At 37.5% G+C, this 27,634-nt stretch overlaps 5 protein-coding genes and 1 non-coding gene across 6 annotated transcripts; 1 reads left to right on the top strand and 5 right to left on the bottom strand.

Annotated features, from left to right (window-relative positions):
- Nucleotides 1-1,004: 1,004 nt before the first annotated feature.
- LOC108829325 (dephospho-CoA kinase) lies at nucleotides 1,005-2,401 on the top strand. Its single transcript, XM_018602988.2, has 4 exons — nucleotides 1,005-1,172; nucleotides 1,350-1,461; nucleotides 1,619-1,764; nucleotides 1,852-2,401. Exons 1-4 carry the CDS (start codon nucleotides 1,057-1,059, stop codon nucleotides 2,285-2,287), a joined length of 810 nt encoding a protein of 269 aa, XP_018458490.1. The 5' UTR covers nucleotides 1,005-1,056; the 3' UTR covers nucleotides 2,288-2,401.
- A 4,147-nt stretch (nucleotides 2,402-6,548) lies between these two features.
- LOC130503259 (uncharacterized) lies at nucleotides 6,549-16,899 on the bottom strand. The gene is made up of 2 exons (XM_056997936.1): nucleotides 16,571-16,899; nucleotides 6,549-7,125 (listed from the first exon to the last, which is right to left on the bottom strand). The coding sequence occupies exons 1-2, from the start codon at nucleotides 16,897-16,899 to the stop codon at nucleotides 6,549-6,551; spliced, it is 906 nt and encodes a 301-aa protein (XP_056853916.1).
- LOC130503260 (small nucleolar RNA R71) lies at nucleotides 9,338-9,445 on the bottom strand. Its single transcript, XR_008940715.1, has one exon. It is a non-coding gene; the product is annotated as a small nucleolar RNA R71 (small nucleolar RNA).
- Nucleotides 16,900-18,243: 1,344 nt separating the features above from the next.
- On the bottom strand, nucleotides 18,244-21,474 carry LOC108816610 (probable calcium-binding protein CML48). Its single transcript, XM_018589173.2, has 5 exons — nucleotides 21,057-21,474; nucleotides 18,992-19,038; nucleotides 18,722-18,900; nucleotides 18,621-18,639; nucleotides 18,244-18,524 (listed from the first exon to the last, which is right to left on the bottom strand). The coding sequence occupies exons 1-5, from the start codon at nucleotides 21,385-21,387 to the stop codon at nucleotides 18,414-18,416; spliced, it is 687 nt and encodes a 228-aa protein (XP_018444675.1). The 5' UTR covers nucleotides 21,388-21,474; the 3' UTR covers nucleotides 18,244-18,413.
- A 2,818-nt stretch (nucleotides 21,475-24,292) lies between these two features.
- On the bottom strand, nucleotides 24,293-24,769 carry LOC130503258 (uncharacterized). Its single transcript, XM_056997935.1, has one exon. It carries the CDS (start codon nucleotides 24,767-24,769, stop codon nucleotides 24,293-24,295), a length of 477 nt encoding a protein of 158 aa, XP_056853915.1.
- A 1,344-nt stretch (nucleotides 24,770-26,113) lies between these two features.
- On the bottom strand, nucleotides 26,114-26,978 carry LOC130503257 (probable calcium-binding protein CML48; the record flags this gene model as incomplete). The annotated part of the gene is made up of 4 exons (XM_056997934.1): nucleotides 26,114-26,394; nucleotides 26,491-26,509; nucleotides 26,592-26,770; nucleotides 26,862-26,978. Coding segments are annotated over 4 exons (426 nt in total), but the record flags the coding sequence as incomplete, so codon positions are not given.
- Nucleotides 26,979-27,634: the final 656 nt, after the last annotated feature.

Raw genomic sequence — 27,634 nt, 5'->3', positions numbered from 1 at the left:
TGATGATTTGAAATAATTAATTAGTTTACAGTATGAAAATATAAATTATTGTATTTAAAAAATTGATACACATTTAAATTATAATTAATCTTAAATATATAATAATTATGTAATAAACCGTGCGGGTCGAAATCTAGTTATTATCTTCATACTCAAATTCTGAATGTAACGATATTAATAACTGCTTGAGATACTGCCTAATTTTTTTAGCTTCAAATCTATGTTCAAATTAAGAACATAAAAAATAGAAAAAAAATTATGCCATTCAGGATATTGTTACAACCTTGTCATGGGAATATTTTTAAATTTAAAAAGGAAAGTTTATAATATATCAATAAACGTGACTTAATACAAACTAGGTGTTTTCCTGCACCATGTGCAATAAGGAATTTTTAAAAATTTTTTAAAAATAAATTTATTAAGTATTATTGATTTTACTATTTCTTACTAATACTTAATATATATGATATATATTAAATCAATTTGTATAAAAATAATAAAATGTTATTAAAATTGTATAGTTATAAAAAGTTTAGCCTAAACAATATTTATTAAAAATTTTGATATATAAGAAACTAATAATCTTACGATAGAATTTTTAAAAAAAATTGTAGAAATTTTGAAAGTTTTAGTAATACAAATGTATAATTATAAAAAAAATAATAATATTTTGAAATTGAAATATATAATATGAATATATTTATTTTATAGATGATGTATGAGCTATTAACATATTTTAAAACAGTTTACTAAAAAGAAATATCAATATTAAATGTAATAAATGAATTATTACTATATTTTAATAAGTTTGCTAAAAAAAATATAAATCAATTTAAATTGAAATTATCCATGTCATATTTTTTCAGAAACCATGTCATCAATTTTAATAGTCATATCATATTTGTTTTGTGAAATTGATAATAGAGAAGACATGTGGCAAAATCATTTCGCAAATATAGTCAAATGGATAAATCACTCAGGCTTGAAAAAAGAATAGGTTTGTACAAAAAAAAAACTAGTTTTGTTAAATTATTGGGCTTGGCTTAAACTAGGCGAATGATAGATTGTAAACCTGTTAATGTCACTACAGCTTTCGTCTATCGAAGAGCTTCTAGATCGGGACTATTCTATCACCTCCGAATTCCTAAATCTTTGCTCCGCTTCCCGTTCAGGTTTTCTCCCTGTCTCTCTTCTGTTGCTGGAACTGGTCGATTGTTGATTTTTGTTGAATTGTCGAATATGGCTTTGGAAACTTCAAATCCTGTGTCAGATTATTTATCCCTTGACATGAGAGCTTTAGATATTTGTAGCCAATTTGGTGTTTGATTATCGTTTTGGTGGTTTCTCAGGAGAATGAGAATAGTGGGTCTAACGGGAGGCATAGCGTCTGGGAAGAGTACAGTCTCCAACCTCTTCAAAGCTAATGGCATTCCTGTTGTTGATGCTGATGTCATTGCTCGTGTAATCCCTCTCTCTCTCTCTCTTCATTGTCATATCTATGTTTAGTTTCAACATTTGTAAAAGCCTATTTACTTTCTTGGAACTCTACTGTACTACGACCTAGAGATCTGAGATGCTAAGTTAACAAAATGTGTGTGGTTGTGTTGTTTTTTTGTAGAATGTACTGAAGAAAGGAAGTGGTGGATGGAAGAGAGTAGTTGCAGCTTTTGGGGAGGAGATTCTTCTTCCTAGTAGAGAAGTTGATCGGCCAAAGCTTGGTCAGATGGTCTTCTCTTCAGATTCCAAGCGCCAGCTTCTCAACAAGTAAGAAACTGAGAGTTTCCTCTTTTTTGTTTGTTTATTAGGATTGGGTTTTGAAACTCAGTGTTGTGTCTTTCTTCTCTTTGTTAGGTTAATGGCTCCGTACATATCATCTGGTATCTTTTGGGAGATCCTGAAACAATGGGTCAAAGGAGCTAAAGTGATAGTTGTCGATATCCCATTGCTGTTCGAAACTAAGATGGATAAATGGACAAAACCCGTTGTTGTTGTGTGGGTTAGTCAAGAAACACAGCTCAATAGACTGATGGAGAGAGATGGACTGAGTGAGGAAGATGCAAGAAACAGAGTGATGGCTCAGATGTCTTTGGATTTGAAAAGAAGCAGAGCGGATATTGTGATTGATAATAATGGCGGTCTTGACGAGCTCCACCAACAGTTTGACAAGGTTTTGTCTGAGATCAGAAGACCATTGACATGGATTGAGTTTTGGCGTTCAAGGCAAGGCGCCTTCTCGATCCTTGGTTTGGTGACTTCTGGACTACTTGTTTGCAAACAACTCAATTAGCTCTTACCATTTTATATTTTTCTTTCTTTCAAACTGTTTTAACTCGAGTGTTCTTGTTGAGGTTTGGTCGATTTTAAGCTGCTGGAAAGATGGTATTGCCGTGTGGAGGCTAGGTAAAATCGTGAGTATTATTGAGAAACCCTAGAGCTCTTATATAATGAGCTCTGGTCGGTTTACATAAGATAAGGATATATCGGAACTAAATGATTTGGACATATCCATATCATTAGTCGATTACAAAGTGATCATTATCCCAAAACATAATTAAATAAATCATAAGATAAACATGAGAAATAGATAAACACAAAACCGAGTAAACTAGATAAGTATGATTTGGTTTAAGGCTGGTCTAACCAAACCATGTCAATCTCGGATATGGGCATTCCAAACCAGCCAGTTTACAACACTCCCCCTGAATGCCATAGCCATCTAGAGTTTGTAATGCGTTTGGTGTACTGTCTCATTAAAACTTTACTAAGTAAAACCTAGTGGGACAAAACCATAATGAAGGAAAAAGAGTACAGCCGCATTACTCCCCCTGATGTAATCATCCCTGAAGATCCTTCAGAGAACGCATACCAATCTGATGCATGAGCTTCCTGAGTGTGCAAGAGGTCGGCTGAGTTCTCACTGGACTTGACTTGGAGTACCTTGACCTCTACTTCTTTCTGTAAGTTGTGGGTGAAGAAGAACTTGGGGAGAACATGCTTAGTCTTATCACTCTTGATGTATCCCTCCTTGAGCTGAGCTATGCAGGCTGCGTTGTCTTCATAAAGGATGGTCGGTTCATCCTTGCCTTCTGTGATCCCACATGCTGCTCGGACATGATGTGTCATAAGTCTCAACTAGACACACTCCCTGCTTGCTTCATGGATTGCCAATATCTCCGAGTGGTTGGATGATGTTGCTGCTATCGTCTGCTTGACTGACCTCCATGAAATGGCAGTGCCTCCGTATGTGAAAACATAACCAGTTTGAGACTTAGCACAATGTGGATCAGATAGGTAACCTGCATCAGCAAAACCAATCAAATCTTCTTTGTTTTGGTTAGCATAAAACAATCCCACATCCTTGGTTCCTTGTAGATATCTCAGGATGTGTTTGATCCCGTCCCAATGTCTCATGGTCGGACATGAGCTGAATCTGGACAGTAGACTCACAGCAAAGCATATGTCCGGCCTGGTATGAGTAGTTAAATACATCAAGGCGCCTGAGGTAAGGGAACTCTGGACCTAGGACTTCTTCATCCTCTCCCTTTGGTCGGAATGGATCAGTTTCAAGACCAAGGGATCTTACAACCATAGGACTGCTAAGTGGATGACACTTATCCATATTAAATCTTTTAAGAACCTTTTCTGTATAGGTCTTTTGGTGCACAAAGATTCCATCCTTTAGATGTTCAATCTGTAGTCCTAGACAAAAAATTTTCCTTCCCAAATCCTTCATCTCAAATTCTTTCTTGAGATACTCTATTGTTTGGGAAATTTCTTTGGTTGTTCCGAGTATGTTCAGGTCATCAACATACACAGCTATGATCACATAGCCTTTGTCCGATTTCTTAATGAATATACATGGGCATATTTGATCATTCTTATAGCCTTCTTTTAGTAAGTACTCACTCAATCTATTGTACCACATTCGACCTGATTGTTTCAATCCATATGATGCTTTATCTAATTTTATGCAATGTTGTTCTCGAGAACCTTTAGCATTCTTAGGTAGTTCAATACTTTCTGGTACTTTCATGTATATATCATTAATCCAGTGGTCCATAAAGGTATGCGGTTACTACATCCATTAACCGTAAATCCAAATTTTCTCTTATGGCCAGACTTATCAGGAATCTAAATGTTGTTGCATCAACCACGGGAGAATAAGTCTCCTCATAATCGATTCCTGGTCTCTGTGAGAATCTTTGTGCAACGAGTCGAGCCTTGTATCTCACGACTTCTCCATTCTCATTTCTCTTCCTCACAAAGACCCATTTGTACCCCACTGGTTTTATATCATTTGGTGTTCGGAGTATAGGACCGAAGACACCTCTCTTCTTAAAAGAGTTTAACTCCACATTTATGGCTTCTTTCCACTTATGCCAATCTTTTCTCTGCATGCATTCATATATGGACGTGGGTTCTAGATCCTCATCATCTCCTATGATCTCAAGTGCTACCTTGTATGCAAAAATATCATCCATGTCGACATGTTTTATGTTCCATTGTTTTCCAGACATGATATAATTAGTAGAGATCTCTTCATTGTCCGGAGGTTCAGAACCCTGAGTCTTAGCGTCCCAAGTCTCACTAGGTCCCTTACCGTCCGTACCAATGGTCATGTCCGCGGATACTGGTACGTCCGGATCGTGTCCGGGCGTTGGTTCGCCCATGTCCCGGAGCCTTGGGACGGATGGCTCAACCACTTCGACCAGATCCTTCTCCCCCTCAGCCACATCTTGTTTAGCACTCTTTTTACTTATACGAGGGTTTTTATCCTTGGAACCAATTGGTCTACCACGTTTCATACGTGGCTTAGACTCTGTAGCAACTTGGTTTTGTCCCTTTTGGACTTCAATTCTTATTGGTGCATTTGCTGCTGGTATATATGACTTGGTCATTCTATTCGGGTCAGTAAAGGAATCTGGCAATTTATTAGCTAGCTCTTGTAGATGTATAATCTTTTGAACCTCAAGATCACATGCTTGAGTTCGAGGATCTTGCCATGCTTGGGATGTATGATTCCATGTTATTTCTTTTACCAGCTTGTTATTATTTTCTCCTAATGTTGGATACTCGGATTCCACAAAATGACAATCCGCATACCTGGCCTTAAATAAATCACCCGTGGTTGGCTCAAGGTATTTTATAATTGAAGGAAAGTCATATCCAACATATATTCTCATCCTTCTCTGAGCTCCCATCTTTGTTCTCTGTGGTGGAGCTATTGGATAGTAAACAGCACATCCAAATGTTTTAAGATGGGAGATGTCTGGCTCTCGACCCAATAGGAGTTGGGATGGTGAATATCTATGCTCACTAGATGGTCTGATGCGTACTAACTCTGCAGCATGCAATACTGCATGTCCCCAAGCTGTGGTCGGCAGATTGCTTTTCATGAGTAAGGGTCTAGCTATCATCAAAATCATCTTAATAAAAGACTCAGCTAGACCATTCTGTGTATGGACATGTGCAACGGAGTGTTCAACTGTCACCCCCATGGACATACAGTAGTCATAAAAAGCTTGGGAAGTGAACTCACCAGCATTATCAAGACGTACAGTCTTTAAAGGAAAGTCTGGAAAGTGTGCTCTTAATCTGATGATCTGAGCCAGCAACCTTGCCAAGGCTAGATTCCGAGTAGACAATAAACATACATGGGACCATCTTGTGGACGCATCAATGAGTACCATGAAGTACCTAATTGTCCCACTATGTGGGTGTATTTGTCCACAAATGTCACCTTGTATTCTTTCCAGAAAACCTATAGTTTCCTTAGTCACTTTTATTGCTGATGGTCGAATCTGGAGTTTACCTTGTGCACAAGGCACACACGTATGGACCTTAGGGATAACTCGCCTGCCCTTCAGGCTGTGACCATTAGAATTTTGAATGAGTTTACGCATCATAGATGTCCCGGGATGCCCTAACCGGTCATGCCACAGATTAAAGTTTTCTTTTATCTCTTTGCTTATCATAGCATTAGTTTCTGCTACACTGATCTTGGCATAGTAAAGACCAGTAGCTATAGCTGGTATAGTTTCCAAGACCCTTTTATGATCCTGGCCGAGTTCATATATATTCAAGAACTCTTTGGCTCCTTCTCCAACAGTCTCAATGTGAAGACCATTCTTTCGAATGTCTTTAAAGCTCAAAAGGCTTTTATTAGAATCTGGAGAATACAATGCTTCATCTATTTCTAGATGTGTTCCATTTGGTAACAGAATATAAGCTTGGCCGTGCCCCTTTATCAATGATGATATACCAGCTATTGTGTTTACATTTGCATCTTTCATTGTTAGATCAATAAAAAATTTCTTATCCTTTAGAATTGTGTGGCTTGATCCACTGTCGACCACAAGTGTATCCATACTTCTTTTTATTCTAAACAATAAAATATAATCTGAATTATTCATATTATTATTAAAAATAAAAATAAAAACAAAGTTCAATCATAAAATCATAAAACACAGAATGCAAAAGCTCTTAAAAAAAATAAAATAAAACCTAAAACACCAAAACATTCAAACACAAATCGTTTGATGCATCTTTTAATCAACTTGGTCATTTTTCAGAATGTCTGAAGTCTCATAGTCCATGAGATCATCCTTGTCATGATCAAAGTCTTCCTCGCCATCCTTGTACACCATGTGAGCCTCCAGGTTCTTGCCTTTGATGCTCTCTTGATAGAGATCAACCAGATGCTTAGGGGTTTGGCAGTTCTTTGCCCAATGGTTAGATACTCCGCACCTATGACACACTGAGTTTCCTGAATTTTGTTGTCGAGAAGTCGACCCACTACCTCTGCCTCTACCACGCCCATTGCTGAACTGGTTTGGGCGCTCATAAGGGTTGTAACGCCCTCTCCCATAGCCACCACGTCCACGTCCTCGCCACTGACCTCCACGGCCGCGACCTCTTCCAAATGAGGAACCACGACCCCTTTGGTCATGTTGGACATGGTTAGCTTCGGAGTTGTTCTTAGTTTCTTTTGAGGCATGATGTGCATCAGGAACATGTTTGGTTCCGGGTGGTCTCAGGTCATTATTCTTCATAAGCAACTCATTATTCTGTTCTGCAAGCAATAGACAAGCTATGAGGGCACTGTAGGTCTTGAACCCTTTCTGCCTATTGATATACCATGGATTTTACCCGTTTTTAACCATGGTATACTAGTGTTTTACTATATATTTAATCTGTTTTCTAGCCTGTTAGGTATGTTTTCAGGTTCAGGAGCATTTTGTGAGAAAGTGATGTTTTTGGAGCATTTTGGAGTACAAGAGATGATACACCCGAGTTGACCATTCAAGACTAAGTCGGAAGTCAACACTTGCGATTATAATCGATCGATACTCATCCTGAGTTGTCGATCGATGTAGCTGAGAAGATCCGAGTACTAGAAGATTATAATCGATCGATACACATTCAGTGTTGTCGATCGATATCGAGGACGAAATGGTTTAGCCGACTACTTCACCAAGACTTCACCAATTACGAGATTGCCCCTGACGAGATTTTAACCTAATGGAAATGCTTAAATACTCCTGCAAAGTATTTTTGACGGAAAGTTTTGAAACCTTTGAAGCTTGAAGCTTTTCACAACCAAAGCAGAGAGTGTGAGAGAGAGACTAGAGTTTTATTTGTTTGAGAGAGATTGGAGAGATTTCTCATCTCCTTTTTTTATTTCTACTTTATTCTATCTATGCAATTCTTTCATCTATCTATTGTTATGAATTGTTTAGCTATGTTTGAGTAGTCTACTTGTTAGATCTAGGGTTTAAATAGGTTTGTGGGATTAGCCCAAACTATAATTGCTAAGTTGTGATACTCATCAAATGGATTGTACCCTATGCTTGTTATAGATTAACTAACTAGAACATAGATCACTAGGATCTTAGATTATCTTGAATTATCATTTGAGCGATGCTTGTTTCCCGTTGAGAAGAACGACGGTTCTCCTTGAGACCTCGCGGTCATATTCGGTTCGCGCTTAGGCAGATCTAGAAGCCGTCGATCGGCGCTGCGAAAGGTGTATCGCTCGATATCTCAAAAGGATATCGACCGACTCTTTTTCTGTGTCATCATGCGAAGGTGTGGCCAGAGATCTAGATATTTTAACCAGTAATTCATTCACATATGTTAAGCGGCTGAGATCTATAGTATCATGCAAGGAACTTGTTAAAGCATTTATAGAGATTATAATCTCCATTACTGAATAGAAACCCTATGTCTAGCACTCTTTATCCCATTTAAACACCCCTTCATATTGTTAGTTAGAGCAACTGCCTTGCTCATTTTAGGATTTGTTACTTTTATTTCTATCATAAACCAACCTTGCCTAGGATTGATTAGTAGATTTTATTTAATCGGTTCCCTAGCTCCTCGTGATTCGATCCCTAAGTACTACAGCTGTACCTCTTATTTGAGAGAGTAAGCTCTACTGGGTAATTTGAGCACTATCAAATTTGGCGCCGTTGCCGGGGAGCTTTGATCGCCATTAGATTTAATCTTATTAATCTTAGGTTTTTCTTTCACCCCCTTTCTTATTTAAAATTTTCTTGTCTTTTCAGGTACATGCCCAGCAGTACCAGAAGCAACAAGGGAAATCAACTATTATTCTCAGAGGATCCTGCACACTTGGAACGCTCAATCCGCAAAGACCTACGCTCCGCATCGATCGACAGAACCGTATTACCGTCGACTGATACTCACGTTCAACAGTCGACCGACACTCAGACACAACCGTCGACCGATACCGTTCGCCGATCCGCATCGTTCGATACTTCCAACCGTATATCGATCGACACTACTCGCGAAGCATGGTCGCGATTGTCATTCTCACGCAGGGCGAGAATGAAAACCTGTATGACCAAGATGGTCATCTGCGTAATGCAACAGGTCAGAAGCTAGATGCACAGGGAAACATAATCCCTGAACCTGAAGCTAAAGCTACAGGAGAAGCTCAAACACGATCGTTGGCAGACTATAACCGTCCAGACGAGTACTACACCAACAGATCAGCTATTCGACTTCTAGAGATTCAGAAGCCGAAGCCGAACTTCGAGCTCAAGCCTCAGTACTACTCTCTCGTGTCTCAGATACCTTATTCTGGGCAATCGCACGAGCATCCTATGGACCATCTGGAGAGGTTCGAGGATCTTATCGCTGCTATTTGTATGGATGGAGTCCCCGAGGACTACCCACTCTACAAGCTCTTCAAATACTCACTGATTGAAGAAGCTTCGCACTGGCTCAAGCAGCTACCTACAGGATCACTGACATCCTGGGCCGACATCAAAAACGCCTTCCTGCGTAATTTCTTTGATGAGGCACGCGCTGAAGACTTAAGAAGCAAAATCGCCACTTTCGCGCAAAAGCCTAGTGAGACTTTTAAAGACGCGTGGATCAGATTCAAGTTCTTCCAGCGAGACTGTCCACACCATGGATTCAATGAAGTGCAGCTGTTAAGCACTTTCTATAGAGGTATCACCTTAAGGTATCAGATGGCTCTTGATACTGCTAGTGAGGGGAACTTCAACACTAGGAATCCAATAGAGGCTGTGAGACTTATTGAGAATCTAGCCAACAGCAGCAGCACCAAAAACACTGACTCTGACAAGAAGAAATCGGTTGCAGCCATCGGGGAAGACCAGATGAATGAAGTCAGAGCCAATATAGATGCTTTACATGCATTTCTGGGGCAACCAGTCTGCTCAGCTGAAGAAGGAGAGGCTAGACAGGATGATACAGATGAAGATGTGAACTACATTGGAGGTACTGGATTTCAGAGATATGGAAACCAGAGTGGAAACAGAAACTTTTTTGGCAGTGGTCAAAAGAGTAACTACAACCAGAGTTCACAGTATCAGAAACCCTTCACCAACACAAGTAACTACGGCAACTCAGCTTACCAAAACCCACCGCCACCCACCCAGGAGAGTAAGTTTGATGCCATGATTGATAGAGTTCTGGAAGGTCAGCAGAAGCTTACAGTAGACTTCAATGGGAAGATTGATTATGTCTTCAACAATCTGACCACGAGGATAGACACCATCTGCACTCAAGTTAAGAAACTTGAGACACAGATTGTCCAGACTGAAGATTCTATCAGGAAGATTGGAACTTCTAAGGAAGTAGGGGAAGGAAATAGAAAACACCACGTCAATGCTATCATAGATGATGATTTCTGGCAAGTGGTGAAACAGGAGAAGCTACAAGAAAGAGACTTTGAAGTAGAAAGTTCGCTAAGTCTCGGTGGATCACAATGGTGTCGATCGACACCAACTAGTCCACATCGATCGACATCGACGATGTCTTTTCCGGATATGCTTGCAGACTGCAACGCGGTTAGGATATTGACACATGCTGAATTCACGGCTTCTCATCCATACCCACCCACCCACACCTACGAAGATATCGACCGACGAGACGATCCACTCATCGATCGACACAACGAAGAGAACCGTATCGATCGACCATATTCTCCACCTATCGATCGACACGCACCTCTCACATACCGAGTGCAACTACCATCGATAGACAGCAACCGAATCAATGCACTCAGACCCACACCGAAACCACAAGCTACCCTACCGAAATAACTAGTAACCTTTCAGACACTACACCTGCATCAGAGGAAACTGAAGGAAGAAGGTTAAGGAGTCGGAAGGAGAAGATTCCTAAGAACCTTAAGAGGGAAGCTAATGAAAAGGAGATTGATGGTTTCACTAAGAGAGTTATCAGAATCCCACCAGAGAAACCTTTTGAGGAGGTTTATTTCACAAAGAGATTGTGGATGTTCTTCAGAGAAACAAGGGAGACTAAAACTGACATTAGGAGAAGGTTTGACAATGTCAGAGAAGAGATGAGGAAAAAAATTACTTTGCTAAAGAAGAGTGATCCTGGGAAGTTTGCAATACCCTGTGTGGTACAAGGTATTGAATTTCCTCATGCACTATGTGACACTGGTTCATCAGTCGGCATCTTACCAAAGGTCATGGCAGACCATCTGGGCCTGCAAGTAGAGCCTTCACCACATATTTTTACTTTCGTGGATTACTCTCAGAGAAACTCTGGAGGCTTCATTAAAGACCTAGAGGTACACATTGGTGATGCTATCGTCCCTGTGGATTTTCATGTCCTAGACATCAAGCTAAATTGGAACTCTTCCCTCTTACTTGGAAGAGCATTTATGGCTACAGTAGGAGCCATATGTGACATGAACACCAACAGGATGTGCTTGACTATGATTGATCCAGATATCCACTACGACCCTGTCAAGCTTGACAAACCACCAGCCAAATTAGTGGTAAAGGAAGATGATACTGGTATCATCACAGTTTGTCATTGTGAAGTCGAGTACGAGACAGAGTACTCTGGATCGATCGACAGTACTTTGACGTCATTGATCGACACATTCAAGTCAGAGGAGATCGACAACAACAATGGATCTTCGATCGACAGAGATCCACCAGATGATAAACTCGATCTACCAGATCATTGCTACCCGAATTTCGCCATCCCACCCAACCGAAAGGAAGATGATTACTGAGTAAGGAGTTGGGCAGATAGCAGATTTCATGAGAGTTTTGCAGTAAACATAGCCACCTCTTCCCACAGTGGAGACCACAGTGAAGAATATGATGAAGACTATTGGGAAGAGAGAGCTTGGAAATTTACTTGGAGAATGACATATTTGCACAACAATCGATCGACAACAAACGCCCACCATCGATCGATTATTTATTTCATCCAGCAAAACGACATCGTCCATCGATCGACATTGCCAGTATAATATCGATCGATATTAACCCGGACGACTTAAAGGACAAAATCGGAATTTCACCGATTAGGGCAACACATGGGTATAAAAGGTTGACAACTCGAGCCACGAAAATTCAAAACTTTTCACCTTCTACCCAGCAGCTTCCAGCATTCAGAAATTCATCAATGGAAGACTGCAACAACATGTTCAATCGATCCAACCGTGCAGCTAGACGTGCACCATCGATCGCCACCACCACACACCCATCGATCGACACCTTCAACAGAGCTCAACCGAGATCTCATGAACCTTATGATATCAGGGACACAGATGGCTATGCAAGAGCTATGGATGAAAGAGTTCTGCACATAACCAGAGAGGACATAGCAGACATCCTCCAAGTTGCCAATGGACCATAAAACCTGTTCACAAAGCAACGTAGCCATCCAGACATCCTACATCACGTCCAGGACAACCACAACACCAACACAAGGGAGGATACAGTTCCTCAACACTTCGGTCAACCTCGACCTTCACAATCGATCGACATCGTTTCAACACCGTCGATCGACGGCGGATATCCCGGATCGATCGACAGACCAAGAGTCTGATCGCCCGACAGACGATTGGAGTTTGGACGACGTGCCTTCAGTACTGATGGATCCAGGAGATTCGAGTGGGAAGCTAAGGATGAATATGATGTCTACAGAGATAAGTTTGGTTATGCTAGAGGATTTGATGGAGAGATCATTCATGTTACCAAGGAGCAAGTAAAGAGACTTTTGGATAGAGCATCCCTTTTTCACAAAGGTTGCTTCCAACTTCCAATACACACACGCCCTTACCCTGCATACACACCACCACCAGTGCCCTACAGTAGAGAGGAGGTGGATGATATGGTGACTGATGTATGGAGAGCTCAGGCGCACCTTGAGGCAAACATGCACACATTGGTGGAAGACACTTTCCAGCCTTTGGATGTTAGTTACAAGGACTTCCAAAATGATATGGCTGAGATAAGAGTGGAGCTTGGAAACATATTGATCATGCTTGAGAAAGAGGCTACGCCACCAGTATCGACCGACAGAGTACCTGTACCATCGATCGACATCGGCAAGACTACATCCATGGACCGACCAGAATGTTCATCACCTAAGAAAGATGAATGGGAGGTTGCTTACATCAATACACGGATTGGAGACGTCTACAGCCCTCTCAACAACAATGTCGAATGGTTAAGCAAGAAGATCGATCTTCTACAGAAAGAGTTGGACACAATTCGCCAGAACGACCAAGCTAAGTTTGCTACTTTCCATCGATCGACAGGCCTGAACCAACATCGATCGACAGCGAATCACCACCAGCGAAGAAAGCATGCACTACAGCAGAAGTTGATGAGCTTAAAGATGAGTTGTACGAGGCTATGGATGCTATGGAAAGGCGACTCAACGGAACCTGTGAGACCATTGACTACACTGTTAACGAACGGGTTGACAGCCTCTGCAGAACTACTCGCCACATGAAGGGCAATATACGTGCTTTGCAGTACCAAGGACAGTGTTCACAGTCGATCGACACAATGGAAGCTGAGTCGACCGACAGACCCATCAGCGAAATGACCGACGCGCATCTCGTAGCATCGATCGACACCGAGTCTTTAGCAGACCGAGATCAGTTAATTATGGACAGGATCGATGCATTACAGAGTGAGCTGAAATTATTGTCCGTACATACCTACCAGACCATCGACAGGAAAGTTGACAAAATCGAATACATCGAGAATTCTGTGAGGAAACTTCAAGATACAGTCCTCCAGATAGATAAGAAGCAACTACAAGCGGATGATGCCACAAGAAGCTTCGTCGCCACATGGTTCAATAGTAGGAGACACAAGATTGATGATTGCTGTCCGGTAATCAGCAGTTTTTGCACCCCATGAGTCACTCACCTACCACAGTCAAGCTAAATGACTATAACCAAGCGCTGAGTGGGAGGCAACCCACTATTAGGTTTTCTTTTTCTTTATTTTTATTTTATATTTCTTTTTGCTTTTATTTTTCTTTTTCGAATTTATTTTGCAGTTTTTATTAGATCCAAGTAGAATGATAATTCCATCGACCGACATTCACCATTCATATCGCTCGACACCACACGACCATTACTAACGATCGACGTATACCACTACGAATCGATCGACATCTTGTCGATCAGGTTTATTCATTCTAACTTGTTATATTTATTAATTATGTTTTATTTTATTTACCTCACCACCGGATGTTACACTGGGACAGTGTAATTTAAGTCTGGGGGGAGTTTACTAATATGTGTTTTTATTTTGGTTTTTATTAAAATGTTTTTCAAAATTATTTTTCGCATAAGTATTAAATAGGAACATTGATATGGATTTATATTTGATTGTCTGACCACTCTTTAGCACCATTCTAGATTACTGATTGCAGATAGTACTAAAGATGCTAAAGTGGATCAACTTGCTATCTATATTCACTAGCTAAGATTGTTTGAAGGAACCAAAGCTGACCTCCAACACTAATACTGACTTATTTGCTTGTCTTGGGGCTTGGATATCACTGGATCGGAATCCTCTTACAAGTCTGGAAGGTAAAAAGTCTGTGTGTTTCTGGTTCCCTTCCTTCTCTCTCTTCGGCATCTCGAGATCTAAGTTTATGTTATAAAAGATTGAAATGATTTCTTGAGAAGCAGAGGGATAGGAGTGTCTCCTGCGACCCCAGTATTCTAAATCTCAAGGATGATCACACATTGTGGAAACGAGGGGTAGGAGTGATTCCTGCGACCCCATTATTCGCTACACTTTGTCAAAAATGTATGAGTTACAATGCAAATGTCAATGAGATGGACTAGATGACCTATGTGGCATCGAAACCTGTTGAAATTGAAACTAATAAGAGATTCAGTGAAGAGAGAAGAGGGGAGAAAGGGATCAGAGAAGACTACCTGTGTGTTCAGATACTTGTTTGAGTTGAATCCATGTGTTCTTTGATCGATACTCCCAAGGTAAAGCCTGCACTTTATTTTATGTTAAGAAATGAGGTTAGTAGAGGGGAATGTCAGATGAGAATTGCTAAGTTGTTGACTAGATGAGTTTGGTTGCTAAGCTAGGATAAGGCATGATGAACTTCTGTGATTAGGATGTTTAGACATGAATTGCAAACCCATAGAGTGATGACTTCAATATATTGAATCTTTGAGTTCCTGCTATTTCCAAACCTTTTCCAAAGACTACTGTTTTTGCTTGAGGACAAGCAAAGGAGTAAGTCTGGGGGAGTTGATATACCATGGATTTTACCCGTTTTTAACCATGGTATACTAGTGTTTTACTATATATTTAATCTGTTTTCTAGCCTGTTAGGTATGTTTTCAGGTTCAGGAGCATTTTGTGAGAAAGTGATGTTTTTGGAGCATTTTGGAGTACAAGAGATGATACACCCGAGTTGACCATTCAAGACTAAGTCGGAAGTCAACATTGCGATTATAATCGATCGATACTCATCCTGAGTTGTCGATCGATGTAGCTGAGAAGATCCGAGTACTAGAAGATTATAATCGATCGATACACATTCAGTGTTGTCGATCGATATCGAGGACGAAATGGTTTAGCCGACTACTTCACCAAGACTTCACCAAATTACGAGATTGCCCCTGACGAGTTTTTAACCTAATGGAAATGCTTAAATACTCCTGCAAAGTATTTTTGACGGAAAGTTTTGAAACCCTTTGAAGCTTGAAGCTTTTCACAACCAAAGCAGAGAGTGTGAGAGAGAGACTAGAGTTTTATTTGTTTGAGAGAGATTGGAGAGATTTCTCATCTCCTTTTGTATTTCTACTTTATTCTATCTATGCAATTTTTTCATCTATCTATTGTTATGAATTGTTTAGCTATGTCTGAGTAGTCTACTTGTTAGATCTAGGGTTTAAATAGGTTTGTGGGATTAGCCCCAAACTATAATTGCTAAGTTGTGATACTCATCAAATGGATTGTACCCTATGCTTGTTTTAGAGTAGCTAACTAGAACATAGATCACTAGGATCTTAGATTATCTTGAATTATCCATTTGAGCGATGCCTGTTTCCCGTTGAGAAGAACGATAATCCTCCTTGAGACCTCGCGGTCATATTCGGTCCGCGCCTAGGCAGATCTAGAAGCCGTCGATCGATAGCCCTACTGGTGAATCGATCGGCGCCGCGAAAGGTGTATCGCTCGATATCTCAAAAGGATATCGACCGACTCTTTTTCTGTGTCATCATGCGAAAGGTGTGGCCAGAGATCTAGATATTTTAACTAGTGATTCATTCACATATGTTAAGCGGCTGAGATCTATAGTATCATGCAAGCAACTTGTTAAAGCATTTATAGAGATTATAATCTCCATTCCTGAATAGAAACCCTATGTCTAGCACTCTTTATCCCATTTAAACACCCCTTCATATTGTTAGTTAGAGCAACTGCCTTGCTCATTTTAGGATTTGTTACTTTTATTTCTATCAGATAAACCAACCTTGCCTAGGATTGATTAGTATATTTTATTTAATCGGTTCCCTAACTCCTCGTGATTCGATCCCTAAGTACTACAGCTGTACCTCTTATTTGAGAGAGTAAGCTCTACTGGGTAATTTGAGCACTATCACCTATATTGTTGCTGGAGCAACAAATTGCTTGTTGACATTGTTTGATAAGTCTTTTCCAATAGTTGCTTATCATTTATTTTCTCGCCACATAGTCTCATCTTTGAGACTATCCTAAATAAGGCTGAGTTATATTCATTCACAGACTTAAAGTCTTGAATCCTGAGATGAGTCCATTCATAAATGGCTTCCGGAAGAATCACAGTCTTTTGGTGATCATATCTCGATTTTAACTCTTTCCATAACTCGTATGGATTGTTCACTGTGAGATATTGAGCTTTCAAGCTCTCCTCAATGTGATGGCGAATCATCATGAGGGCTTTAGCATTGTCTTTCTTACTTGATTCATTTCCTTCAACAATACAATCCTCTAAGCCTTTGGCTCCGAGAGAGATTTCAATGTCTAAAGCCCACTGCAAGTAGTTATCACCCTTTACACTTAGGGGTTCAAAATCCAAGTTTGCAATGTTTGGCATCTGAAATAAAATTTCAAGTTTTGTTTTAGGTCTTATAAGATCTTATAAAAATAAATATATCATGCCTCGTCCATATAAAATCAGAGAGTTCAATTTCCCTAGATCATGAAGTTCTATGTTTAATTTCAAGCAATCAATTATCATAGAAACCGGTTTATAAAATTTGCAAAAATATGTATGATATGGACGAGTGCAAAGGTCTAGTCATTCCCATGGAAAGCATCATCGACCCATGCGGTTTGTGTGGACAACTCTTGTAATATATACAAGCTCATCATCTATAAGAGGTACATGTACCACACAAACCGAACCATGCAAAGCCATGCAAGAGATTTCAAGTTTATAAGGGGTTTAAGAATTTATTCTTTTAGTTTCACATCGATTTGGCTTAGGGTTTTACAAACTGGTTTCGGTTTAAAGCTTTTACCAATCGGATAAGGAATTTATAAATTTCCTAGTCAAGCATGGATTAGGTTTATCAATCGGATATGGACTTATGTCATAATCCTATTTGGACTAGGAAAAGGTTTAGGGTTTTTATGTAAATTTTAATCTCATAAGGTTTTAGGGTTTGTTCATTTAACAGATTCAATACCATAGTACTAGCAACCCAATGATTCGATTTTAACAAGCAAGAGCAAAGGCGGTTTCTAATTCAAATCGTAAACCTCAAGTTCCAGTCTAGCAATCGGTTTCTAGTTCTCAAAAATAAACCGAGTAACAACAAACAAATAAAAGAAGTTTTAGAGTTTGGTTACTTACCTTTTAACTTGATCGATGTGCTCCTTGGATTTCCTTTTTTGAATCCTTAAATAAATCAATCAAACAAAGAGACTCAAGTATGTTAGTTTTGAGATCAAACTGCAATCGATATCAAAGGAACAAGAGAAAGAAGTTGGCGGCTTAGGGTTTGGTTTGATGTCGATGAGGTTGTCTTGTAGCTCGTAGATCAGTCGTGCTGATAACGTGTTTTAACTTGAGTGTTCTTGTTGAGGTTTGGTCGATTTTAAGCTGCTGGAAAGATGGTGTTGCCGTGTGGCTTTAGAGAGAGAGAGGCTAGGTAAAATCGTGAGTATTATTGAGAAACCCTAGAGCTCTTATATAATGAGCTCTGGTCGGTTTACATAAGATAAGGATAGATCGGAACTAAATGATTTGGACATATCCACATCATTAGTCGATTACAAAGTGATCATTATCCCAAAACATAATTAAATAAATCATAAGATAAACATGAGAAATAGATAAACACAAAACCGAGTAAACTAGATAAGTATGATTTGGTTTAAGGCTGGTCTAACCAAACCATGTCAATCTCGGATATGGGCATTCCAAACCAGCCGGTTTACAACACAAACCACTTTTGTTTCTTATTTATAATCATTACAACTTTCATTTATTCTCTTCCACAACTAAAACCTAATCACTAGTTTGATTTCACTCTCCTATTCAGTAACCACAAACCCCCATTATCAAATGTACAACTTGAAGCTGAGATAAGAAAGATAAGACCATTAGTCATATGAGGCGATGAACGGAATGACCATCGACATGAAAGTATCGTAAGAGAGCGTTGCGTAGCCTGTGTAACCGGGGTCCTTCTCTTTGAACTTCTCAGTCAAACTCTGATGAAATTTATAAAAAGAAAAATGTATCAAATGATTACAAGCGGCTAGACTAATGAAAATACTTATGTAGCTTTAAAAGAGCATAGTTCCTACCTTCACAATCATCCCACATCTGCAAATCCAGCAGACAATGATAGTTAATAATCCCAATCAAGAACCACAGAACCGATGAAGACATAGAGGTAGAAACTTACTCGAGGAATCTGTCAAAACAGAGATCGACAGTGTTGCCAGTGGCATCGTCAAACTGAGATAAGATAATAAGCTGGAGAACAGAGGTTGGAAGCATGTAACCGAGATGATAGAAAGCGTCTCTGAGCTCTAAAGCATTCATCTTTCCACTCCTATCTCTATCGTACCTGTCAAACATGGCCTACAAAACCCACAATAACAGTATCACAACATCTTGACGCATAGAAATGAGCTACAAGAGTCTTTTTAAACGTCAAGTGTTGTTCACTTACACGCCATTGAGCAAGGCAATTCCACAACTCAGCATACTCCTTAGGACCTGCACAAAGTAGAAGAAGAAAGATCAGACAATAATATAAGCTCGGTTCTTGATTTAAAACCAGTTTTTTTTTTTTGATAATTTAGGGTTTCCCGCTTCGCGGTTCATTCTCTGGACCCGGTCAGGCAACAGGCAGCGGTCTACTTTACCCGGGAGGGTATTTAATCTGGGCCGAAACCCAGTACTTCTAACGGTGACATGGAAAAGGCAGTTCGCCACCGCCTGATTTCGAACCCGTGAACATGACAATTGGACCCCAAAATTCTTTGCCGACGGGCTACCTCATCCCGTCCCGTTTCTTCCAAAACAAATTTTAAAAATAAATCTAATCTATTAAAACTGAAGTACATTTTGTACTTGACCCAGACTTTTCCTAAATAATTACGATTGAATGCCACTGTCTTAAACACATTGTTTTTGAAGTTACTAAACCATATCATTAAACCATTATTAAACCATCTAATTAAATTTGATACCGATAGATACAGTCGGATCTATTAAAATTTGATACTGATAGATACAATCGGTGTTCAAAAACTCCGCTAAGACACCTGATTAAGATTAAGCGCCGGCGAGACACTCGACATGGCTAAACCGTGGTGATTTTGCCACGAATCGTAAGTAGCAATTTTTTGAGTTTCGAGTGTTTAAATCAGATGTTTGATAACTAATCTATGTACTTGGGATATAAATAAGACGAAATCACTCAACAATTTGCATATTTACAGTTGGTGGCCGCTATGAAAATGGTTTGCACAGTCGCAAACCCTAAAGAAAGATTGGGGAAGATGATCAATAAATTACCATTATGCCATTCAATAAATGAAAAGTAAAAAAAAAACCAAAGTATTTTACAGACAGGTCGAACCAAAAAACTGCAGAGTAAAACCATCATCTCTTACCATTATACATTACACTGGTGGTCTGGATTTTTGCTTTTTTTTTAGATAAATAAAAAGTCTTCATCATTAAAATATTTATCAACAGCACAGATTATAATTGTAATCTCAATTGTTTTTTGTTGGTGATTTGTTCTACAGTTTATAAAATCATTTAAGAATCTATATTATACATTGTTAATAGAAACCTTCTTAAATTCTGTAAAAATATTTAATTCAGTAGAGTAATATAGATTTTGTCACTGTAAAATCAGTAAAGTGTTGCATATTATTATATAGTATATACCAAACATTTCAATATAACTAATAGATTGTGATAAATATATGATACAAACGCCAATTAAAAACACAAAATAATATGATCACAATTTATATTTTAAAATATGTTTTGTAAATATAATAATATACAATTAATATTATGTTGAAACATTTAATATACATAAAACTTGAAATGAGAAACAAATAAAAGATGAACATGTAAATAAATTTCTATCCGCACGGGTGCGCGGATCAAAAGGTAATTTAAATTATTTTTAAAATTTTAAATTTTCATAAAATAATTTAGATTTCTCAAAATCTATAAAAATAATATATTACATATAAATTTAAATAACATATTTCAGAGTACTTAAAACTATCATATAAATTGGTTTGGTTTATATTTTTGGATAGAAAATCAATAATTATTTTAAGTATTTTTGATGTTTTAAGTATATTTTAACTATTTTAGATATTTACTGTTACCTATTTATATATATTTTCAAGTATTTAAACTAATTTAAAAATATCATATATATTATGGATGTTTTAATATAGATAAAATATTAAATGATTAATATATATAAGTATATAAATCTATTTCGGATACATTCGAATATCTGAAATATTTTGGTTCGGATTGGATTACGTTTCAGTTTTTTAAATACTAAAATTTTGAATGATTAAGATAATTAATCAATTTTGGTTTGGATTTAGTACTACTTTTTGGATCGGGATCATTTCGGGATTCAGGTTTTTTGACCAACCCTAAATAGTGATATGGAAAACAAATAACAAAAATATTTGTGAAAAATATACACGGGCGTGCGGGTCAAAATCTAGTAAATATTAAAAAATTACCAAGTCGTAGCAGAGATTCTTGAGGGCTCTTGTAGATGAACAAGAGGAACCTAATCGTTCTGTTACTGATTCCTTCGTAGCCAGAAAAGGACAACGCATGCCGGAGCTCCGATTCATGGAGGAATCCGCTCCGGTTTCCGCCAGCCGACTCGAAGCTCCTCGCGATGTCCGGATGCGTTTCCGGTGAAAACATTCCGGAAGATCCGAGTTGGTTCGTTGGTTGACCCGAGGAGCTGTATGGATGATACGCGTAAGTGTATCTAGCTTCTTCGTCAAGCTGCTGCTGCCCGAACGATTCTGGAAGCTCCGGTGCTGACGGTGCGTACGCCATTGATGATGATACGATCAAGATTCTTGGTTTCAGAAACTTTTTTTTTTTTTGGTTATTGCGTTTGTTTCAAATGTTTACGACTGATTCTGATAAATTCTTGTTTATGAATAAAGTTCGGTAGTTTTTCAATCCACTTTTGGTTTTAAGTTGCGAATCTTATGTATTCGATCTTGTGGAAATGTTGTCCACGCATATGCGTGATGATCCCCATCTGATAATTAAGTAATATATAAAGGGTTAGGGTCAATCCACTAATCGCCAATTGGTTTTAAGTTGGAAGCCCATAATTAACCCGAATCTAATACTTCTTTTTCAATTCTCCGATTTCCATTGATTTTTTAAAGTGTTCGCATGTTCGAAATAATTTATTATTTTTCGATTGGACGGTGAGGATTTATTCAATTAATAGACGGTAAGATTGAGGGCATGCTCATAAGTCATTAACTTTTTTCAGGTCAATCCATTTTGGATTACTACGTGTAAGAAAACGTACAAAGAGGACCGGACCAGGGATAATGGGTGTGATTGGTAGATATTAGAGTAATTGAGAATAAATAAAAGTGGAGTAATCAATATATCTAATACAATAAAGTTAGGAAATCTGTCTTCTTAGGCTATCCACGACATCTTGGTGAGAGGGGCAAACGATGACACGTGTCGGCTTTCTGTGTGTCTGTGTATTTCACGCGTTTTGTTTCTTGTGTGCGTCCTGTATCTGTTCCGTTGAAGAAACCCGAACGATATGTAAAGCTTTCTTAACTACTATTGAGAAAATCTATTAAGTTCCAGCCTTAAATCATTCCGTCTAACTTTTCCACTACTCGAATTTAATTATTCATCTTCTCCTCTACTTTGCAAATCCCTAATTCTCCATATCTCATTGTTTCACCAGATTCATCATTGTTTCGTCCTTATAGTGTTGATGCCTCTTTTTTTTTCTCAGAGTCTAGAAACGTTAAGAAAGGAAGGGAACTCATGGGGATTCACATGTTCCTGCCTGATGAAAAGGTTTGTCCTTTTCATATTCCATCGCCTATATCTTTCAATCATAATCTGATGGTTCCCAGCAACTATCTGTGGTGATATTCACATACAATTCCATGATCTTGCAGAGTTTATCCGTATTGGGAATGGTAAGATCTATATCACTTGCTGAGATGCATAATGGCTGTAAGAAAGCAAGTTTTGTTAATTTTTATTAGTTGATGCTCTCTTTTTTTTCTAAGGAAAAAAGTTTCCTGGCTACACAACGTTTACACTAATATGTTGGAAACCATCTGATGTATTAGAATATGTCAATAACTACACGAAGTTTATGTTAATACATGCCACATGTACGAAGTTTATGTTAATATGGTGCTAACATCACAGTCAGGTTAAATTGATCTAAATTTAAGTTAATGAGGTCAATCAGTAATTTATTAAGTTTAATAAATTTAATGATTTTTTCAAAAAAACTGATTTATTAAGATTAATAAACCTAATTGATTTTATTAATGAACTTAATAAACTTAAGAAATTCCTAAACTTAATGATTTATTAAATTTAATAAATTAATTAAAATTAATAATTTACTAAACTTAACAAATTTAATAAATTTATAAATCTTGCTAAAATTATTAAACTTATTGCACCTATTAATAAAATTAATAAACTTTATAATTTATGAAAATTAAATATATAAATTTAATTATTAAAATGATTAAACTTATTAAACATATTAATAAAACTATTAAACTTAAATAAATTAATAACATTAATAATTTATTAAATTTAATAAACATAATAATTTTTTTAAAAAATAATAAAATTAATAATTTATAAAACTTAATCAAATTAATAATCTTAATAAATTTAATTATTTACAATTAATAAAATTATTAAACTTAATAAATTAATTAAAATTCATAAATTTATTAAAATTAATAAATTTAGAAACATAATAAATTTGATGATTTATTGAACTTAATAAAATTTTAAAACTTAACTTAATAAACTTAATAACTTATTAAAATATATAAATTTATTGGTTTCATTAACTTTAAGTTTAATAAGTGTGATAATTTTAATAAGCTTAACAAATTTATTAAATTTATAAAATTAGTAAATTTTAATTTTAATTAATTTATTAAATTCAATAAATTATTAAGTTTATTAAGTTCATTAATAAAATCAATTAGGTTTATTAATCTTAATAAATCATTTTTTGAAAAAAATCATTAAATTTATTAAGTTTCATAAATTACGCATTGACCCCATTAACTTAAATTTAGATCAATTTAACCCGACTGTGATGTTGGCACCATATTAACATAAACTTCGTACATGTGTCATGTATTAACATAAACTTCGTGTAGTTATTGACACATTCTAATACATCGGATAGTTTCCACCATATTAGTGTAAACGTCGTGTAGCTAAGAAACTTTTTTCCTTTTTCTAAAGATGCACTCTTTTAAAATATTATAAAAGTCTATTGGAGTCTGATTCTGGAATTCCTCAGCAAGCTTGGTATAGTGTCTTGCCTACATGATTTACTTTACGGCCATATCTGAGGCAGGTGAAGCTAAGTTGCTTACTTTGAGAAATGACAACTGATATTTTTTTTGTATTCTTTTCCGACTCAAGGCTGCCAGTGACCAAGACCCACAGGAGTGGGAGCTTCCACAGTGTTTACATGATATTGTTGGGAGCACTTTAACCTTCCAATTGAATCTATCCCACTTCAACTTCACTGCAAAGCAGCAGAGCTTCACTGTTTTCCCGCATTTTAGAAACCAACCAGCGTCCACCACAGTCTAATTTTATTTAATCGGTTCTCTAGCTCCTCGTGATTCGATCCCTAAGTACTACAGCTGTACCTCTTATTTGAGAGAGTAAGCTCTACTGGGTAATTTGAGCAATATCACCTATATTGTTGCTGGAGCAACAAATTGCTTGTTGACATTGTTTGATAAGTCTTTTCCAATAGTTGCTTATCATTTATTTTCTCGCCACATAGTCTCATCTTTGAGACTATCCTAAACAAGGCTGAGTTATATTCATTCACAGACTTAAAGTCTTGAATCCTGAGATGAGTCCATTCATAAATGGCTTCCGGAAGAATCACAGTCTTTTGGTGATCATATCTCGATTTTAACTCTTTCCATAACTCGTATGGATTGTTCACTGTGAGATATTGAGCTTTCAAGCTCTCCTCAATGTGATGGCGAATCATCATGAGGGCTTTAGCATTGTCTTTCTTACTTGATTCATTTCCTTCAACAATACAATCCTCTAAGCCTTTGGCTCCGAGAGAGATTTCAATGTCTAAAGCCCACTGCAAGTAGTTATCACCCTTTACACTTAGGGGTTCAAAATCCAAGTTTGCAATGTTTGGCATCTGAAATAAAATTTCAAGTTTTGTTTTAGGTCTTATAAGATCTTATAAAAATAAATATATCATGCCTCGTCCATATAAAATCAGAGAGTTCAATTTCCCTAGATCATGAAGTTCTATGTTTAATTTCAAGCAATCAATTATCATAGAAACCGGTTTATAAAATTTGCAAAAATATGTATGATATGGACGAGTGCAAAGGTCTAGTCATTCCCATGGAAAGCATCATCGACCCATGCGGTTTGTGTGGACAACTCTTGTAATATATACAAGCTCATCATCTATAAGAGGTACATGTACCACACAAACCGAACCATGCAAAGCCATGCAAGAGATTTCAAGTTTATAAGGGGTTTAAGAATTTATTCTTTTAGTTTCACATCGATTTGGCTTAGGGTTTTACAAACTGGTTTCGGTTTAAAGCTTTTACCAATCGGATAAGGAATTTATAAATTTCCTAGTCAAGCATGGATTAGGTTTATCAATCGGATATGGACTTATGTCATAATCCTATTTGGACTAGGAAAAGGTTTAGGGTTTTTATGTAAATTTTAATCTCATAAGGTTTTAGGGTTTGTTCATTTAACAGATTCAATACCATAGTACTAGCAACCCAATGATTCGATTTTAACAAGCAAGAGCAAAGGCGGTTTCTAATTCAAATCGTAAACCTCAAGTTCCAGTCTAGCAATCGGTTTCTAGTTCTCAAAAATAAACCGAGTAACAACAAACAAATAAAAGAAGTTTTAGAGTTTGGTTACTTACCTTTTAACTTGATCGATGTGCTCCTTGGATTTCCTTTTTTGAATCCTTAAATAAATCAATCAAACAAAGAGACTCAAGTATGTTAGTTTTGAGATCAAACTGCAATCGATATCAAAGGAACAAGAGAAAGAAGTTGGCGGCTTAGGGTTTGGTTTGATGTCGATGAGGTTGTCTTGTAGCTCGTAGATCAGTCGTGCTGATAACGTGTTTTAACTTGAGTGTTCTTGTTGAGGTTTGGTCGATTTTAAGCTGCTGGAAAGATGGTGTTGCCGTGTGGCTTTAGAGAGAGAGAGGCTAGGTAAAATCGTGAGTATTATTGAGAAACCCTAGAGCTCTTATATAATGAGCTCTGGTCGGTTTACATAAGATAAGGATAGATCGGAACTAAATGATTTGGACATATCCACATCATTAGTCGATTACAAAGTGATCATTATCCCAAAACATAATTAAATAAATCATAAGATAAACATGAGAAATAGATAAACACAAAACCGAGTAAACTAGATAAGTATGATTTGGTTTAAGGCTGGTCTAACCAAACCATGTCAATCTCGGATATGGGCATTCCAAACCAGCCGGTTTACAACACAAACCACTTTTGTTTCTTATTTATAATCATTACAACTTTCATTTATTCTCTTCCACAACTAAAACCTAATCACTAGTTTGATTTCACTCTCCTATTCAGTAACCACAAACCCCCATTATCAAATGTACAACTTGAAGCTGAGATAAGAAAGATAAGACCATTAGTCATATGAGGCGATGAACGGAATGACCATCGACATGAAAGTATCGTAAGAGAGCGTTGCGTAGCCTGTGTAACCGGGGTCCTTCTCTTTGAACTTCTCAGTCAAACTCTGATGAAATTTATAAAAAGAAAAATGTATCAAATGATTACAAGCGGCTAGACTAATGAAAATACTTATGTAGCTTTAAAAGAGCATAGTTCCTACCTTCACAATCATCCCACATCTGCAAATCCAGCAGACAATGATAGTTAATAATCCCAATCAAGAACCACAGAACCGATGAAGACATAGAGGTAGAAACTTACTCGAGGAATCTGTCAAAACAGAGATCGACAGTGTTGCCAGTGGCATCGTCAAACTGAGATAAGATAATAAGCTGGAGAACAGAGGTTGGAAGCATGTAACCGAGATGATAGAAAGCGTCTCTGAGCTCTAAAGCATTCATCTTTCCACTCCTATCTCTATCGTACCTGTCAAACATGGCCTACAAAACCCACAATAACAGTATCACAACATCTTGACGCATAGAAATGAGCTACAAGAGTCTTTTTAAACGTCAAGTGTTGTTCACTTACACGCCATTGAGCAAGGCAATTCCACAACTCAGCATACTCCTTAGGACCTGCACAAAGTAGAAGAAGAAAGATCAGACAATAATATAAGCTCGGTTCTTGATTTAAAACCAGTTTTTTTTTTTTGATAATTTAGGGTTTCCCGCTTCGCGGTTCATTCTCTGGACCCGGTCAGGCAACAGGCAGCGGTCTACTTTACCCGGGAGGGTATTTAATCTGGGCCGAAACCCAGTACTTCTAACGGTGACATGGAAAAGGCAGTTCGCCACCGCCTGATTTCGAACCCGTGAACATGACAATTGGACCCCAAAATTCTTTGCCGACGGGCTACCTCATCCCGTCCCGTTTCTTCAAACACAAATTTTAAAAATAAATCTTAATCTATTAAAAACTGAAGTACATTTTGTACTTGACCCAGACTTTTCCTAAATTAATTACGATTGAATGCCACTGTCTTAAACACATTGTTTTTGAAGTTACTAAACCATATCATTAACCATTATTAAACCATCTAATTAAATTTGATACCGATAGATACAGTCGGATCTATTAAAATTTGATACTGATAGATACAATCGGTGTTCAAAAACTCCGCTAAGACACCTGATTAAGATTAAGCGCCGGCGAGACACTCGACATGCTAAAACCGTGAGTGATTTTGCCACGAATCGTAAGTAGCAATTTTTTGAGTTTCGAGTGTTTAAATCAGATGTTTGATAACTAATCTATGTACTTGGGATATAAATAAGACGAAATCACTCAACAATTTGCATATT

This window comes from Raphanus sativus, unplaced genomic scaffold (assembly GCF_000801105.2).
Source record: "Raphanus sativus cultivar WK10039 unplaced genomic scaffold, ASM80110v3 Scaffold0887, whole genome shotgun sequence".
Classification (NCBI taxonomy): domain Eukaryota; kingdom Viridiplantae; phylum Streptophyta; class Magnoliopsida; order Brassicales; family Brassicaceae; genus Raphanus; species Raphanus sativus.
Note: the sequence above shows the minus strand (reverse complement) of the source record. Positions and strands in the feature narration are given on the sequence as shown.

Coding starts and splice junctions, on each gene's coding strand:
- LOC108829325 (XM_018602988.2), top strand. CDS start 1,057: ATGATAGATTGTAAACCTGTTAATGTCACTACAGCTTTCGTCTATCGA. Junction 1,173..1,349: donor TTGCTCCGCTTCCCGTTCAG/GTTTTCTCCCTG, acceptor GTGGTTTCTCAG/GAGAATGAGAATAGTGGGTC. Junction 1,765..1,851: donor AAGCGCCAGCTTCTCAACAA/GTAAGAAACTGA, acceptor TCTCTTTGTTAG/GTTAATGGCTCCGTACATAT.
- LOC130503259 (XM_056997936.1), bottom strand. CDS start 16,899: ATGCCAAACATTGCAAACTTGGATTTTGAACCCCTAAGTGTAAAGGGT. Junction 7,126..16,570: donor CTCAGGATTCAAGACTTTAA/GTCTGTGAATGA, acceptor GTATATCAATAG/GCAGAAAGGGTTCAAGACCT.
- LOC108816610 (XM_018589173.2), bottom strand. CDS start 21,387: ATGGCGTACGCACCGTCAGCACCGGAGCTTCCAGAATCGTTCGGGCAG. Junction 19,039..21,056: donor AGAATCTCTGCTACGACTTG/GTAATTTTTTAA, acceptor TACTTTGTGCAG/GTCCTAAGGAGTATGCTGAG. Junction 18,901..18,991: donor ATTGCCTTGCTCAATGGCGT/GTAAGTGAACAA, acceptor TGGGTTTTGTAG/GCCATGTTTGACAGGTACGA.
- LOC130503258 (XM_056997935.1), bottom strand. CDS start 24,769: ATGCCAAACATTGCAAACTTGGATTTTGAACCCCTAAGTGTAAAGGGT.